This window comes from Falco rusticolus, chromosome 9, assembly GCF_015220075.1.
Source record: "Falco rusticolus isolate bFalRus1 chromosome 9, bFalRus1.pri, whole genome shotgun sequence".
NCBI lineage: Eukaryota > Metazoa > Chordata > Aves > Falconiformes > Falconidae > Falco > Falco rusticolus.
Genome location: NC_051195.1, coordinates 43852203 through 43870239, shown reverse-complemented (window position 1 = coordinate 43870239; position 18037 = coordinate 43852203). Strand labels below are relative to the sequence as shown.

General features: G+C 47.6%; 1 protein-coding gene across 4 annotated transcripts; it reads left to right on the top strand.

The window, feature by feature from the left end:
- The first annotated feature begins 5037 nt into the window (after positions 1–5037).
- Positions 5038–17440, top strand: TMEM268 (transmembrane protein 268). 4 transcript variants are annotated; one of them, XM_037400975.1, is made up of 9 exons: positions 5038–5651; positions 8025–8358; positions 10273–10382; positions 10941–11048; positions 12281–12430; positions 13521–13631; positions 15131–15211; positions 16123–16302; positions 17127–17440. In XM_037400975.1, exons 2-9 carry the CDS (start codon positions 8253–8255, stop codon positions 17304–17306), a joined length of 1026 nt encoding a protein of 341 aa, XP_037256872.1. In that variant the 5' UTR covers positions 5038–5651; positions 8025–8252; the 3' UTR covers positions 17307–17440. The 4 variants fall into 4 exon arrangements, with proteins under 4 accessions (XP_037256872.1, XP_037256873.1, XP_037256875.1 ...); XM_037400979.1 differs by lacking the exon at positions 5038–5651 and adding an exon at positions 5994–6074; XM_037400976.1 differs by lacking the exon at positions 8025–8358 and having other exon boundaries at positions 5572–5651.
- Positions 17441–18037: the final 597 nt, after the last annotated feature.

Genomic DNA, 18037 nt, shown 5'->3' with positions numbered 1-18037 from the left:
ATAACAGTGATCATTTAATTATTTTGATAGGAGCATTCTGTGTGATACTTAACGTGTAATTTGTTTCGTTTGTTTCAGAGAAAGCAATTTTCCCCTCTAAAAAGCCTCCCTGCCCCTTTTCCTTCTTCCCTTTCCAGGGTCCAAACAAGAAATAAAGGAGGGAAATCACCCACAACTCCGTATCTGGAGTCCAGGAGTCTGAGGGAACTTTCATTCAGCAGGGAGCAGTTTTGACTGCCAGTGCTTTATCAGAAACTCCCCTGGCAGCTTGATTTGGCCACTTGCAGAACCACTAGAGAGGACCCTAAATTTTCCTGGTGCGGTGGCTACTGCTGAAGGTCAGCGAGCTGTTCCTCATTCTGCATTGTGATGTCAGGCTGGCTGCTAGATAGTAACATAAATGAAATGTTCAAGGTATTCCAGTGTGTAAATCCAAATCTGGCAACCTGAATTTCCTCATTTTTCTGCTTTTGTGAGGTCCCTACACAATTCCTGATAGTCTTTATTAAGCAGGCTTATTAATTGAGGAGGCTTTTTTAATGCTAGATATATGACCATCAAGCTTTTGGCAGTCCCTGTCCCCTTCCTTCTATCCACAGCTTTGGGGTCCTGCTGTTTTCTCCCACGCTGGTGCCCTTCTGACCCTGGAGCAACAGAATGAGCTGACAATAAGTAAACCCTACAGAAAAGTCAGCAGCTCCTGGCGTGCGAGGCAGCTCGTGGGGGATGCGAGCAGCAAGATGGTGAGTCCCAGCAATAGCTGCACGTAGAGTAGCTGGGTGCACTTTTATAAAAACACACCCTAATTTTGACACGCCTAAATGCTCTTGTGCCCTCTTGCCATTCTGGTCTACCATCACACAGTCCCTTCTGTAGGTTACAGATAGCTATTTCAAAAGACTGCCATTCCTCTTCCTTCTCTGTGCACAAACACTGCTTGGTTTTCCTCTTTCTTTCTATTTTCCTCATCTAGGATCTTTCTTCTTTTTATCTGACATCACTAGTTCTTGCATTAATGCACAATAAGAAAGACAAGCCTAGAACCCACTGATCCCAGCTGAGGTTTTGGCTTCAAAGTGTTAAAAGACTATCAAGAACCCTCAAGATCAATGTTTTGTTGAAAAAGTTCCCCAAACTAATCCAAGAAAAGAGCATAGTTTAATCTTTCTTTGAGGTTGAAAGGAGAAAGTACTAATTTCATGCAGAAAAGATTCTATCTTGGACTGGCATAGGAATAGAAAATAAATAGGTATTAAATTACATTCAGTTGTCTCAAAATAATCTAATAAAGCATCTTCTGGATTAATAGCTGAATCATTATCCAAGACACATACCAAGCTTTCTCTCTTTTGAGATGCAAGAAAGAGGATTTTACATTAGCATAATAAAAAGGATAATATTTTAACTCTTCATAGGAAAAAGGCAGAAGTAGGGCAAAAAACCCAAGAACCACATTTTATGACTTAATCAAGTGTCACTTTTCATTTGAAACGTAATTTAGGGATATTGCCTGATACAGTTTTTATATTTAATGACTGTCAATCTGTCAGCTTTGCTGAGTTGTTAGACAAAAAAACCCCAAGCTCAAACAAACTCAACCCAGAGTCCGTGAAAGAAGGCTGTGTGCAGGGAGAGAGGGGAAGGGCAAGACAAGGCTTTCAACAACTTTGTTCTCCTAATTAAGGCTCACTGAAAGAAAAAAAAAAGAAAAAAAGATGGAACAGTTACCCACTGAAAATGCAATTTCATCAAAAGAAAATGAGATCTGCCTGTGTTGGCTGCCACTCATGGCTGCAGTGTGTGCAGCCACAAGACTTATGTAGGGAGAAACTGCCATCGCCCGCAGACTGTGGCAAATAAAGCAGAGTAACAGTGGTGTGTCATCAGCCTTTTGGATATTGCAAAATGTAAAGTTTATCAAACCATGTAGTAAATATAGACAGAATATAGTTTTAGGAGTCAGAATAGGAAAAAGTGGATTAAAGAGTATATGTTTCAGTATTTCAGGCAGTGAGACTTGAAGTAGGTAAGAGTTGTCTCAGAAATGATGTTAAGAATGTGTAGAGGATGAGGTTGTCCCTGAGGACAGGAGGTATTGGTGGTTACAGTCAGCCTGGGCAAGCACTTCAAATGGCTGATTTTTTTTTTTTTAATTTATTTTTTGTCTGGAATCAGGTTCTCTAATATATTCATTAATGCAGCATGATGGAATAGGGAGTACAGTTATATGTCCAGGGCACCAAGCTGGGAAGAGATACAAACAGTACAGAGGACTGAATTACAATTCAAAATTGTCTTGATAAATGGGAGAAATGATCTGAAACCAAGAGCAAGAGATTCCCCAAAGAGAAGTGTAACTCTGAACTAAGAAAGTTGAAATCAAATCCACAAAACCCAGGCAATCAATAACCAGCTGCACAGCACTGCGGAGACTGTGAAGGTGAGGGTGAACTCCCTGGACTTAGCCAATGTTTTGTTTTTGAAATGAAGTTGCCACTGTACAGCGCAGAGATACGAGTGTCCTGTGTAAGATGGAGGTGAGAGAGCGAGCTGTTACACTTGTGAATGTGATGAGGTCTCTGTGTCCCGTTCAGATGCTGAGCCTTGAGAGATCTGAAAATAATTGCTCTTTGAATAGAGCATTGAAGGGCCTGGGGAGATTTGGCAAAGGCACCTCAGAGCGATGGTGATGGGGAGGAAAGGGGTTATTTAGGCTAGAGACTCGTGACAGCGCAGAGTGAAGTCCTGAAGTAAATTAGAGGTGGTTTCAAAGCAGGCAGACATTTGATTTCCCGCCCTCCCCCCCCCCAACCCCCCCCTGATTCGTTGAAGCTAGAAGTGATCAGCTTCATTTGAAGATTTTGTTTAGAAGTGCTTTTTTCCAGAAAGGTTGAGGGGCTGCGGGGTGGATGGCTGTGGAGGCTCCAGCATCGCCCCTGCCGGAGTCCTGCTGTCCCCATCTCCCAGGGCTGTGTGGCTGGGTTTTGTCCCCTAGTCCCTGCTGGCCCTGGTTTCAGTGGCACTGGAGGGAAGGGTGAGGTCTCATTTGACAGTAGGGTGAAAGTATCCCTTGGTGAGAAGGCTGCGGTGGGAGCTCATCACTTAATTAGTGGAAAGTTGAGACCAGGAAGCAGAAAATAGGAAAAGAGCAAGTGAAGAAAGATAGGGAGACTCTGCAAATAGCTTTGCCATGGGTTAAGGTAAGTCAGGACATGTTCCTTCATAGATACCAGTGAGTTAAGCTGAAGACAAACCTCAAGCTGCCTTAACTCTGACTTGTATAACACAAATCCCGAAATCTCTGGCCAGCCAGCACAAGTCGAATGTACAGCGGACACGATGCTTTCTTGAGTGGAGAAACCTGCGTTTTCATTCATTTTCATTTCATTCATTCTCATTTCAATTTTTGGAAGATCTTCATTTGCAAACCTTCATTTTTAAACAGGACCAGTTTCAGAGGATGTCAGCTGGGCTCCACAAAACAGAAGCAGCTCCAGTCTGTGCTGGGATCCTGCCAGCATCCTCTCTCTGGTTTTACAGTCAAATAGTTCCCCAATTCTTGTAAGCCTTTGCATGGCTCTCCACATTCCTTTCTAGATTACTGACTGACTTTGTAGTTGCTGCCAGTTACAATTCTTCCTCTTGGCTTTAAGATGGTTAAATTTCTAATGCTTAAAGTTTTGGTAGGGCCATTTATAGGTGGGATAGGAACATTATAGACGTAGCTTTGCATTTCGGAAGCCCAGATATAAAGGCATATGTACAAATACAATAGCGGTTTGTTGTCCAGCTAGAATCTAAAATGTGTTGTTTATTGGAAGATATTAATCACTGAATATTTTTTAGACTATTCTGTGGGACCTGTGGCTATAGGATACCTGCTTGGATTTTGAAGATACTTGGTAGGATAAGAATTATGTGCCAAATAAGACAGTCAGAAAACTAACACCTGCCAAGTGTTTCTCAGCGTGTGGCTTGATGACTGCTGAAGTTGGGAAGAGTCGAGCAGGGAGACCTTGACTCCTTACAACCCAGCCTACAGATCCATCATCTCCTTTGGGCCAGAGCTGCAAGTTCAGGGAGGTGGCTGGGTAGAAAACTATCTCAGAAAAGCAACTGGAAAACCTTCCTTTCCATTTTGGTTGGTTTGAACTGCTGTGGAGCTTTCTCCTCAGTTCCTTAGACAGCTGTGAAACAGATGTTTTGAAAACCTTCAGAGAGAAAGCCTGTCAGTCTAAAAGTTTCTAAAGATTTAATAATGTGTGCCTCTTTTGCTACTTCAGAGCAGTAAAACTGGGATTGCTTTAAACTTGGAATTATTTTTTTTTCAATTTTTCTTTGTTCCCCTCCACCCCACTCCACTCCCCTCCCAAATGAGCAGGATTTTTCTGCTTGTGCTGGTGGGATGAGGTGCTGATGCCAAGTTCAGCCCATACACGCAGGTCTTGCTAAACAAGAGGTGTATGATGTATGTGCTGCACATAATTATGGATGTTGCTTTCGAGTTTATTGCCCCCGCAGAGTTTTGCCTCAGGCATTTTTTTTGCAGTGAGCTGACAGTGCTCATTCTAAGCACTTCGGTCGGCATATTCTCTCTCTCCCAGGATCTTTGCGTGGGCGAGAAGAGGAGGAAACAAAGCCAAAGCTTTTGAGGTGTGCAAAAGAACCTAAAGCTTTGCATGGCCCTATCTTGGGTGGGGATTAGAGCTGGGCCTTGAGCTAGTGACAACAGCAAGGAGTTTTATCTGATTTTTCTCAATACCTGGATGATGTTCCTAGGTGAGTTGCCAGTTCCCAGTGTAACAAGATCCCGTGTGGGTAAGCGGCTTTGGAGTCAGTTCTGTTGCCCATGCACCATGTGATGTAATGAACACATTGCTCAGCATTGTCTGGAGCAAACAGGGCTGCATTAATTCAACTCTCCAAGAGAAGAACGGCATTTTCTCCAGGAAGTGTACACAGGCACTGCAATGAAGCTGGGGGTTTTTTTCTGCCTCTTTTTTTTTTTTTTTTTTTTTTTTTTTTAAGCCATTCACTATGACGAACAGTCACTAAGATACTTGATTGACTTTGTTCCTGGCCTCCATGGATTTTCTAGGTTTTGGTGAGCCATGAAACGACGATTCCCAGGCTAAGGACTCTTCTTTCCCAAGTCATCTCTTAGTGTTGCCTCTTTGCATGAAAGCGAATGACTTCTCCTGCACGTGAACCTGTTCTGGGGCTCTGTCTGACCGTGTGTCCAAGCCCACTGCTTTTCTTCTGAGTTCAGCAACTGGAGAGGAAACTCTCGCCTGCCCTCCCTATCAGCTCAACCTCCTGTTTCGAGGGGGGCCACGGTCCCTAACCTGCGTGTTATCCCTGTTTTGCTGTGCTTTAATATGACCTTTTGCTAAAAATACAGTGGCCTGTTCTCAGCCTGGAGATCTTCGTTCACCTCTTCTGATTTCTCCAGCCCTATCATCGATGCTTGGTTTTGACTAATATATTCACGGCAATCTGATGCAACGTTGGGATTTGTACTTCGTAAGTCCTGCCTGGCTCATCAGGGAGGAGGAGGAGGAGGAGGGGGAGGAGAGCTTCTGTCTGTGCCACTCTTCTGCTTTGCAGCCTTTAGGATCCGGCTCCAGCTCTGGACCCCCACCCTGCAAAAGGTGAGGATAACTGCATGGCAGGATCTTCCATGGCTGTGTCTTGGGTGGGGAAGCACTTTTGAGGAACTCTAGAGGGTTAAAACCACATTTCTGAAACCAGCCTAGGGGAAAAGTCACATGCACAAGGGAGATTTTGCAAGTAGGTGCTTGCAACTCGGGGTAATGAGAGGGAGCTCAGGGGCACGGGCTTCTTGCCTTGGGTGAGCTGTGCCTGGTTAGTCCGTGGTCCCTGGGAGATGTGGGAAAGAGGGTGACCTTCCCTTGCACAGGTTGGGGCTGCGGGACCAGAGACCTCCCCACTCTGCAGTGGGACAGTGTGACACCTGGGCAGTGCAGAGTGGGATGATGGCAGGTAAAGGACAGTGAGGAGGAGGAGGGGGAAGCTGAGCTGTCTCCCCAGGACCAGAAGGTGAACTGGAACAGGTAAGCCTCTGCTGGCTGCTCTGGAAATGAAGCAGAAAGATTTGCTAAATGTTTCTCTGCTGTTTAGCTAGGGCTTGGAGGTGTCCTATGAAGGAGGTCCATAGCCTGAAAGAGGCAAAGTCATTAGAGAGACGTTGGTGTTGCATAAAGAATAAGAGATTAGAGAGACACTGAGCCCAGGGAGTGCAGGAGACGAGTGGATGCCCCTCATGTTAGCACAGGAGGTGGCAGAGGAAGATTCGTTGGGACCCCATCTCCAAACCCAGGCAGTTGTTCTGCAGTAAAAGGCGATGGAGCCAGCTGAGGTCTATGCTGCACAAAGAGATAAAAGGAAAGCTGCTTTTGCCAATGAGCTTGTTGTGGCCGGGGAAGGCAGTTTGCCTCCTGAGGGGCTGGGGAAGGCTGAACTGCCCTGATCCTGCTGCACCCTTTGCTGTTGCTTCCTGGGCACTGTCCTCCAGGGACTCAAAATTCACAATATCTAACCCAGAGAGTCTTCATTCATCTCTAACTTAACATGACAGCAGCAGCAGCAGGGTGGTAGCTTTTAATTTGCTTTTCCTTTTGTTTCTGGTTTTTCACTCTTTGCTTTGCTGCTGTTTTGTGTGGGTTTTCTGTCTTGTTTTCCATTTTCCCTTCTGTTTGATGGTAGCCTGAAGGGATTGAAGGCAAAAGGGGGAAAGGAGTGAGAAAATTCACTGTTCTTCTCCAACTTTTTTTGTGCTGGGAGATGTGCTCTGTTACACGTGGCTGGCTGTGCTCTTCAGGGAAGTAGCACTGGAGAGCTGCGCTCAACGTATGGCAGAACCACTCCTCACCTGCACTGGCAAAGTGGGTGCTGTGCCCACTCCGTGTACACACGCACACTGCACACCTCTTGTGCAATGTCTGCTGTGGCTTGTTTCTCTAAAGCGTGAGTTTCCAGCCGTCTGCAGGTTTTTTTCTGCAATCAGAAGAAACTTTCCTGTTGTTTCTCTTGCCTCAATTTCCTTTCCAGCAGTTCTTCAACCAGTGACTATCCTGCCTTTGTGCAAGGGGGTAACTGCAGCAACAACCACGGGTCAAAAATAAAGCAGTCCTGCTTTGAAAGGGGAGCGGGTGAGCTCCATGAGGCACCCTTACACCAAGAGCACCTTACAGCAACAGGCTCCTGGTGCGAAAGTAAGACTGAGTGGAGGTTGGAAAGTAAATAATAGCCTTGGAGAGGCAGCGCAGGTGCGCCTGAGCCATGTGAGTGGAAGATAATTGAAAAGTAAACTTCAGTCTCCCAAGCATCTGCTTTAATAACCACCCACAGGTCCTGGCAGCAGGCTAAAGACTTATGTCAGCAGTGTTTGCCTGTAAAACCCGGGGCATGGTGCCTGCTGTGGGGCCGTGCCCCGTTGGCTTTTGGCACTGCCCGCGGTAGAGGGGAGAGGGGAAGGGAAAACAGAAACTCTTCACTGCTGCTGGGTGAGAGCTCCTGCTCGTCTCTGCCTTCTGTGGATGCATTTTTCTTCCTTATCTACACTACTTCCTTCGTGTGGTGGGGAATCCCCCATCGCGGCAGTGTGCGGGGTGCCCTGCTTCCTGGGGGGGCATTTACATTGCCCCCACTTTCTTCTGAAAGTGCCCGCTGAGAGCAATAGCAAAAAGCCAGTTGGCTTTGCAAGGAGAAATCCTGACTATTCCTTGGCTAATTGTTTACAAAATGTGAATATTTAAGACTGCTGGGATAACTTAAGGAATATTTAAGGATAACTTTTCCACCTATTAACAAAACAAAAAGTAAAAAGTAATTGCGGCGGAGGGCGAGCCTGTGCGTGCTGCACTCATGGCTGCTAACACCTACCTGGTGGTAACATCCACAGGGAGCGGGGTCCCAAGAGCAGGGTACACCCTGGTGGTCTGTGCTGTTACCCTGTATTTGCTGTCTCTGCAAGAGGTGGGATTGTCTTTTCCTCTTTTCAGGGCTAGAGAATGTCTCCTTGCTCACGGAAAGCAGGGTCTCCAGGAAGTCCTCAGTGGGAGTGTGAATGAGGATTTTACAACCTGCTCCTCAAGGAGGAGAGCAAGCCGGCTGCCTGCTGCCTTGGGGTGGAATCGCTGTTTCTTAGCAGTGAAAGATAAGGCCAACCCACAAAGCACTGAATTTCTGACGATACAGCATAAAGTCCGTCAAGGAGAGGCACTTTCAGTATGGCCCATAAAAGCCAAGCTGGTGGAATTGAGAAAAACAGGTCAATTCCCTCCGTCCTCTACTGTAAGAGTGATTTAAAGGAAGGATCCCTGCAGTGGGTGAAAGGTAAGCAAGCAACCTGGTGCTAAGGCGAAAGGCAGTACTGAGTACAGTGCCCTTAAAATCACAGAAGACAAATTTTTCAGAGATGTTTATTAACAGCATCTCATGTAACTAACCATGTTTCATGTTTAGTTTTATGTTTTTTAGATTTTTAGATTTTTATTTATTTATTTTATTTTGGAGGAATATGTAAATAATAAATAAAGAATGTATTTTTTTAGGTTTTTAGGTTTTATGCTGAAACATAGGTGTTTCAGCATTCTGGGGTGGCGATGGAGACATTTTAACTTTTTGGAAAGCCTGATATATAGGAATGAATGGGCATCCACTTGTTGCAAAGCAGGACCCTGCAAGTCCTCTTCTCTTGGCCTTTAAAAGTCAAGAAATCTTTGGGAAACTTGACCTGTGCTTTCTAAGTGACTCCCTTCCCTGGTAACAATTTGCTCCCCCTCTCCAGTACTGCCTCCAAAACCTCCTGAGGTGCTGTGTAGAGACAGAAGGCAGCGCCATGGATGGCAGTTCTCACCGAGACCTCCACGCACCATTCAGCAGGGCACCCTTTTCGCTTGCTCTGTTCATGGTACCTCCTTAGTGCTCAGTTTTTGCAGGGGCGAAGCAGCTTTTTTCACTCCAGCAGAGGTCAAGGAGCTGAGCCTCTCTGCAAATCTCGGGTATCTCAGCTTGGCACCCGACTTTGTGCCAAGCAGCTTGGCCAAGGCCATGAATGGGATAGCTGAGCCCAAGGCTGAGGCCATTTGTTTTCATTCTTGCTTTGTACTTGCTGCCTCCACGCTCTGTGCCAGGAGGAGGTAAACCTCAGCAAACAGTCAGGACCATGTTACCCTGGAGGTTTCAGATGCATCTACTCTTCCCTTTTTTACTTGATGCAGTCATGCCCTGTTTTAAAGTAATTGCCTCATTTCGCTTAGCATCGCCTGTTCCTGAGCAGTGAAGAAGTGATGAGGATGGAGGACATAAGTGGGAGGGAAGGGTAAGGTGAGTGCACGCTGCATTTCAGCCAGCACAGCGGTCTGGGAGAGCACTGAGTGACAGTGCCAGCAGGAGCAGCCCCAGGGGACGTCTGGCTGACCCCGGATCTGCAAAGGGGAAGGACAGCTGGGTGAAACCTCCCTTAGACCCACTCGCTTCCTCCTGACGTAGCACAGCTTGTGTAAACTCTAGATGAATGCCAGATGGCCTGCCAGGAGATCACAGCTCTCCTGTGCTGCTCCACGGCGGCTCTGCCTTAGCTCCGAGCAGCCGGCTCCTCAAATCTAGGCCAGGCTGTCCTCTCGCTTGCTAGGCTGCAACCTGGATCTCTAGATTACATCTCTGATCCTAGTCCTAGCTGAAACTGGGAAGCTGAGAGCCTTGAGCAGAGCCCAGGAGCACTGCTGGAGTAGGGAACTGGACACTGCAGGACCTACGGAGTCACGCTGCAGGGCAGCCCTGCCACATCCCTGACAACGTGGTTATTGGAAAGCACTTTAATTTGATTGCTCAAACTTTTGCTTGTGGTGGGTGGGGTGAGTAGGCAATGGAGGATCTCTCTGAGAGATAGATATCTTCAGAAACACCAAACAGCTTCAGTCTATTGTCCTTTCAGTCAAGGATCAGTGAGGCAAGGCGTTATCCTGGGGAAGATTAGAGCATCATGTTATCTCTGACTGCTCGTTCCTGGAATGTGTATGGGGTTTCCTCCCTTCTAGTAGGTTGTTTCCTTACAGGGGACATCAAGCTGCTTCCAAAGCTCCTTGTGGTGTTCTTAGAAATGTCCAAGGGGGAATTCTGGATCCATTTTAAGCATGTCAGGGTGGTCTACGTTCCTCAGCTTTCCCTTTGCCATGTGCTCCTTAGCTGCTTGGAAAAAAAAACCCATTCCAGAGCCGTGCTCATGACTCCTTTGGGCTCTTGCAGAACCCTTCAATGGCCAGGTGCTCATGGTGCTCAGCATGGACAGCAGTTGCTCAGCCACCTCCTTAGACATGGAGCTTTGTGCAGAGAAGCTAAAGTCCCTTGGGGTTCAGGTAAGCTTCTCATGCGCTATCTCCCCTGGGCACCCTGCAGGAGTGAGTGCTAGCTGGATTAGCATCATTTGCATTTGCACTGACATCAGAGACAGTTTCTGGGTTTTTATTGGTTTGAGAGTTGCTTGTTTCAGTTCAGCTTCAGTCTATTCCCCATGGACAGCAAGTCAATTGTAGCGATCTTGGCCTAAACCTCCATGAAGATACCCATTCGATGTAGGTTCTTTTGAATTGCTTGAAAGTCACTCTGATGGGATGGAGCATCCCTGGGACAATCTGTCTTGTCTTGTCCTTTTGTCATAAAAAGGTGGTTTTCTTTTGTGACTTTCCGTGCACTTCCCAGGGAGATATTACTCATTGCAAATGAGGCAAGAACACTAGTTTTTGGTGTGTGACAGCTGTATGGATGAGACTGGAGGTGCGCTCTGTGAGAGGGTGCTCAGGGACACAGCTTTCAGTGCCAGCCCACCCCCACGGTGGCTGCCCAAGCTAGTTCTGATGGGACTAGGAGCCTAAAACTGGAGAGTGGCTCTAGTTTTCTGTTTGCTCCCTGAGCAGGTGGCCACAGATCAGTGGAGAAGGTTAATCCAGGATGCGATCCTGAAGCCTGAAGTGAGACGGTACATGTTCTACAACTCCAGGGTGTTCCAGATAGCCCTCGCCGTGGTAAGGACAGTGGGGTCTTCCACAGGCTTGCCATAGACATGGACTTGCTGAGATGCATCAGGACCTACACCTGGGGTTCTTGTGCCCAGGGAGAGAGAGGGGTTTGGGTGGGGAGGAGACACTGCTTTTCACACATCCTAGTTGGCTCCTTTGAAATCCCAGTTCACAGAATTTCTGCAGATGGAAGGCAAGGCACCTTTTCCAACCCCTTGCTGGTAGTCCCACCAAAGTGGGCTGCCCGTGGTTGGATAACCAGTGTATGCTGAGGCTGTAGTACCTACATCAGACTTCTTTTTTTAACTTGATTTTAAAAGTCTGTCAATATTCTCGCCTTGATGCTAATTTAGACCAATGGATCAGTCAGCTTTGGTTAATGAGACAATTGTCTAGCCTTGCTTGTCATCTTTTGGTGAGAGCAGCTCCTTCAAAGACCCCATTAGCATCTACGGTAAGGCTGATACTTTGCAGTGTGCTGAGGATGTGGTAAAGTCTGACTCCTCTGTTTTAATTGCATTTATTTTTTTGGATAGCTGTTATACGTGTTGTCTTCTCCTTTCACTAATGTTGTAGCAATTGGTGCTCAGTATTTTGAGGATTTGGGTGCCTGTTTAGTGCAAATGAATTATATTATTGCAAGATTGATGCTCTGACATGCTGTGCTGTACATGTCGTATTTGCTTCTGGGCAATCTCCTGCCCAAATGCAGGCCAGCTGAACTAAATGCCAAAGGAATTCTGTTTTGCCTGGCTTTATGCAAAGACCAAGTTTGTCAGTTCTTAACATAGTCCTTGAGCCCAGGTCAGTGTCCACCATTTAAGCATTATTGTAACTGAGTACCCTCTGCACGACCTTGAGCTCTTTGACAGAGGAGCTTTCTAAATACAGGGACTATTAGAAGTATTATCAGTATGCCTCGGTGAGTGCATTTCTTATCTAAATTGAAGAACTAGGTTGAAATCCTTCCCAGGTATGAATCGTCATTAATAATTCACTCTCTGTCTTTGATGACTGGTAATTTTTTACAATAAACTAGGGCTCACTCAACCCTTCTAGTCTTTTCCCTATTTATTACTGGAAAGAACTTCTGTCCTTTATCACACTCTGAAGATCTCATGCGACTTAATTTATGGTAAGGTATTACCCTGTGAGAAGGGACTGGTAGTTTTCTTCTTCCGTGACTTTCTCACTTTCATAGTTTTGTGAAGATCATCAGTCTCTCGGGGTTTTTACAGGTTTTGTACGTGTCTCTCTGGACAAATATTTACTTCACAGTGCAGCTGTGTTCCTTCGGACGCTACTGGGAGGCCAGTGTGCTGGTGACCCTGGCTGCTGTAGCAGTCACCGTAGTTGTGATACTGGTTATCGATCGTCGCCAGAGGAAGGTAAGAGGTGTGTGGGAGCACACAGGACTCCCTCCCACCAAAGTGCTGGGATGCAGATCATCTCCTAAATGCATACGAAGAACAGAATTATCCAGGAAGGATATCCAGTGGACTCGGGGATCAAGTTCAGGCAAGGGATGTTATACCGCCAGCTTAGGTGTCGTAATGCCTAAAATGTTGGTGTTGGAGCGCAGCTGGCTGTCTCAAATTGCCTGCTGTCACTGGAGATAGGACAACAGTTGCAGAGCGTGGTTCATGCTCCCACGGCTGGTGGGAAGCCACAGGGGCTTTCCAGCAGAGCCGGCTCCTGCCCTGCTTCTGACGACAGTCCCTTGCGGTATCAGCTGCTTGTTGCCATGAACAGCATCGTTTACTTGTGTCACTGTGGTGCTCTGCAGTCATGGTCCAGGCCCCGCTGTGCCTGCCTTGCAACAGGTCCCGAGCAAAAAGGCAGCTCCTAACTTATAGAAGTTGCAATGAAATTATAAAACCAAGGTTGACTGGGCAGTAGAAGGAAGCAGGGAGATGATGTTGGTGTGAGAGTCAACCAGCCTGCAGCATCCACTGCTTTGTTGTTGTCAACTTTTATTTGAAGGAATCATAGGAGCATGGAAATTTCTAAGGAGTGATCTGAAGAATAATATTGGAAAGGCTTGATTGCAAAATCCAGAGGGATCTTTGCACTGATTTTAATGGATTGTGGAGCAAGCCTCTAATGACAGCTGAGCAATGGTTCTTCCAAGGGGAACACTGGCAAATGTGTGGGTACCCAGAGGTTCAGGAAAGGAGCCCCCTCACTCGGGGGCTGCTGGGGGACAAAAGAGAGAAACTGGAAGTCAATTCCACTTCAGACGCCTTGTCTATAAAAGAAGCAATCCTTAGTGAGATTTCTGTCTGCACAGGTGTCTGCTAGTGGTGGCCAGGCTGGTACCGATGGCTGGTGACAATCCTGCCCTGGCTGCAGGCTGCTCTTGCCATGGTTTTCCTTTCAGAGATGCAGCGTTTGGGATTACCCAGCTGCAGTTTGTAGCTGTAGGTTGGCCCAGGTTTTGCTGTAGAGCATGTTAATTTTTCTTGCGTTCTTTAATAGATAAATATGAATACAGATGTGAGGCTGGCAGCTGTCAATGAAATCTTTATTAAACACAGTTTAATTCTGGGGATTACAGATGTCCTGGATGGGCCACGCAGCATCCTACAAGTATCCTTTCCGTAGGGAATAATTTGTATCCCTCCTGGGTAGCTAATGATGTGGAGGTATTTATTGATGTTATGATCCATGAGGATTTCCAGAGGGTGGCATTTCTAGAATTTGGGTTTTTTCCTATTGGATGGCATAAGGGATTGGGTGTGTTTTCTTCTCCTATAAATGGGGACTGAGATACCTCCAAAGGCAATTGGAAATAGAATCTAAGAGGTTGAAGTGGGATTAGTGCGTTGTGCAGACAATTATTCCTGAAAGTGTGTTATACTTACACAACAGTGATGATTGCTGTCACTCTGCTCATAACAAGAACGTGCCTATGGCAAAAAAACCCCAAAAACAGCCAAGCACAGAACCTCCAAAACAACACAGAGTAAACCAGAGTCCCCATCCCTGGGCTCATTTGCTGCTTTTCAGAGATACCTTTTCTGGACTAGACAAAGATTTAGGGGAAAAAGAGTTTTAAGACAGCTTGGAATTGTTGAAGGAAGGTGAGAGAGATGGTATCTGAGGTTTGCTGGTGGACCTCACACCACCCCATATATACAGAGAGGTGTGAAATAGAAATGCAGAGGGAAGCAAGGCTGAAACGCAGGGTTGGAGAAGGGGTCAGGGAATACAGCAGGGGGCAGGCAGGGGAGAAGTCCTGCAGAACAAGAAGGAAACATTCCAGAACCTGAATTACACGTGTGTTCAGACCAGCATAGTTTTACATCTCGGTAAGTGAGGACTAATGGGACGAGCCTTTGCCTTTACCTACGTATGCCAGAACTGTCTGAGAGCAGAAAATAACCCAAGGATTTCCACTTTCCTCTGTCTGCTCTGGTGTCAGGTCTGTTTAAACCCTCTGGCTTTTACGCTGCTCCTGAATCCCCTAGATAATGGCAGCTTGAGCAGATATACAAGGGCAGACCTTTGGCTGCCTTCTGGGGGGCTGCTGCTCTCAAAGCTGGCAGGACACATCCCCAGCACATTGCTGTTGGTAGACTTTTCACAGACAGTGCCTCTGTCCTGCAGACAAGCACCGAGTACAGTCAATTCTGTAAAAATTAAATGGAATGAATGCCTAGAAATAAAGGAAAGCAAGCAGGAAGGGGTTTAGGGGAGCTAAGTCAATGTGACCCACCAGTTTATTATTTTGATGTAAGGCCACTGAGGTGAGTGATGGGCAATGGCCCTGGGTTATCCCAGTTGTCACTCCACCAGGCTGCAGGAGGTGTGCGAGGAGGACTGGCTGCTCTCTGAGACAATGTCCACCTTCCTTGCCACCCCTCTTCTTTTCCCCATTAGCTTGAGATTTTGTCTTAGCCCAGACCCTCTTGGTTTAAAATTACCCCTGTGATGTGTTACTTGGTTCCTGACTGCCCTGAGCATCCAGTGAGCACCAGTCACTTTAGCTCTGCTTCTTGCAAGGTCTGTACCATGATCCATGTGGAGGCAGAGGGCTGCGGAGGGGGAAACATGGATAGACTCCTTCCTTAACCCTGCTGTCCCAGCTATGGTTCGTGCACTTCAGCCCGGAGTGCTGCCTCCAGTCCTTGTCAGCCCACATCACAGACCTGCAGAGGACACGAGAGGTAAATGACAGTAGGCACAGCCCGAGCTCCCGCAGTGACATGTGCAGGTCCTCCCCTACACCCCGGATTTGGTGGGATGGTGGTGGGCAAGGAGAACTGAGTGTTTGGGTGTCCTCCTGGGCATCCCCTGCTGTGAACTGGGACCTGGATGGACTGGGAGGTGGATAAACTGCATCTGTTGGTGCCCAGTTCATCAGGAATTTGTTTAGGCCCTGTGGTGGGTGCATGTCTGGATAATTAAGTGTACAACTTTAATAAAGGGAAGTCATCAAGAATCAAGGGCAAATTTTGAAAGCATGTGTCACAATTTGAAATAGCTGACACCTTGAGCTGTCCTCCTGAATTAAATGGGATAGCCTGAGGAATAAGTAAACACTATACTGGGTTAACTGTATAAAATTTTTGTTCTCTTGGCCTTCAGAAAATGTTTTCCTCTATACGAGTGTATAACTATACGGGCACTGCGCTCTTCTGTGCCGAATCGCCCTGGCTGACCACGGCCGCAGGATGAGAGGTGAAGGGGGTTCAGCCCCCTGAAAAATCTCAAGGCTGCTCCTCTTTGTGGATGAACCGACAGATGCAGATCGGGAGGTGGACACTCACTCACCAATTCACATATTGGCTGATATAACTCTTGTAGTTTTTAAAGACCAGGTTCTCCATGCCAGATGTGACCATCATGCTGGGAGCACTTGCCGGCACAAGAGGCAGCCAAGGCAGCCGGGCTGGGGCATGAGGACACTGAGCTTCAAGTGCTGGGCACGACTCTGGGCCAATGCCGTTTTTTACTCTTGGGATGATAATTCCCAGAAGTAAAAACATGCAGGAGGGAATTGTGTCCTTTAAAGGCTGTCCTCAGGACACCACTGCTACCTGCCTTTGGGGACCCCCAAAATCTCTTTCTCTTCCAGTTGTGCTTGCGACACAGCCTGGATGAACTCTGTGTGGTCATGGAGGCAGTGGTTCAGCCCAGCCTGGGGACGAAGGAGGACACTTTGCATGAAGACTCCCCTCTTCTATCCAGTGGGGTGAATAAAAAACCGGTGACGTGCAACAAGCTGCTCCGCCTCATTCCCGAGGGCCCACCAGAGGTAATGAGAAATACCCCTCCCTGACGGGTAGAGGCACCGAATCGCCCCCCCCCCCCAGGCACCTTGACTCCAGAACTCATCCCAGCAGCTGCCAGCCACCTCCTTTTTCACCAGTAGAAGCTCCTGGAAGCCTGGAGGTCCACACATGCCTTCTCCAGCCCTGACACTGAAAGCAGTTAATGCTTACTGAGCAGCTAGTGCTTAACCCTTGAGGGATTCATGGATTGGGCTCTTCCTTGCTGGTGCCAGGGGTCCCTGCTTGGAAGCCAACCTCTACCCAGGGTCTGTGCAGGAACCTGGCACCTCTGTCTGGGCTGGGGATGGGGCATAGACGTGCCCAGCCTTTGTCTCCTCCATGGGGTGTGCCTTCAAAGACTTGTGCCATGCTGCGTAACAAATGCGCTCTCATTCCTGCTCAGCAAGAAGCTTCGAAGGGATGATTTTGATTTATTTTACGTTTTTCTGCTCACTGTTACCAAGTGAATTCAGTGCAGCTGACATCCCTGCAGACTGAAGCTCTTTGGCATCTACAGGCAAAAGAAAAAGCAACAGGAGATGGGGACAGAGCGGGCAGGTCCCCAAGCAGCCTGGCTCCCCAGCCACCCACCGGCGAGCAGTCATTTCATGTCACTCCCCTGTGGGGACAGCGTGCCAGCACTGCTGACCAGAAGGGGATCTGGGACAGTTATATATGCCATTGGCTTCTGTCCTGTTTCTTTCAGACAAGGACAGTCCTTGAATGAGGGAGTGAATGGTATTTAGTGTATCACCCACGTTGCCTGCAGGGAGATGCTCTGCTCTGACATGTCTCTTGCTTCTTCCAGGTGATGGCCCAGCAGCTCCTGGTGATCTTCAGCGGATGCTACGTCCGGCTCCTGGTCACGGGCCGGCTCCCTCGAGCCATGGCAGGGGGGCACCTGGGGCACGGCAGTGTGCCCTGTCTCTGCCAGTTCATCAGGACCACCGCGCTGAACACACAACAGAGCTGGTTCACAGGCAGGTGACCAGAGGGGCCTGGCAAGCGCTAAAATAAGATGTCCATACACAACAGTGTGAAGAAGCTGTGGGGCAGAGGAGAGGCCTGTAATCGCTCATCTGGGTGAATGAGTGGAAATATGACTAATAAAACATGCAAGACACTCACCAGAAAGCTGCTGACCTTTGAGACCTTCTGCCTACGCACTGGCTTGGTGGGAAGGAGCTGCTTTGGGGGTGAGAAACAATCCAGGGGCAGCCTGGAGCTCCCTTGGGAAATTTCCCACTGTTCTTACTTTGGGGCCTTGGAGACCCATGGGGAATAACCTGTAGGTGCCAGCCCCATGCCTTCGAAATCAAGTACATGGGGTTTTTTAGTACAAGGAAGACAGGGAAAACCTGTACATAGCAGTGTTGCAAATGTGCTGTTTGCGCTGGATTATGTTTTTGTCATGTAGTTGTCAGTGACAGTCAGCTTTGTCCTGTGACAGACATGGACCATCTCTCAGCTGATGACTTGGCAAGCTTTCCATGGAAAAACCAGCTCAGGCTGGTGCTTGGTACCTGCTGCTTCTGCTGCCTTCCCTGGGAGGATGGTGATAGATATCGTGATGACCCATGTGATTAAGGTTTGAAGAAGGCACCGAGTAGGGCATGCAGGAGCATGGCTTCTTTCAGACTCCCCTTTCTGCTCCATTTTGGGACAAGCTAATTTCCTTCCCCCCCTTTCCTCCTTTCTTCTCACGGTGTTTGCACACAG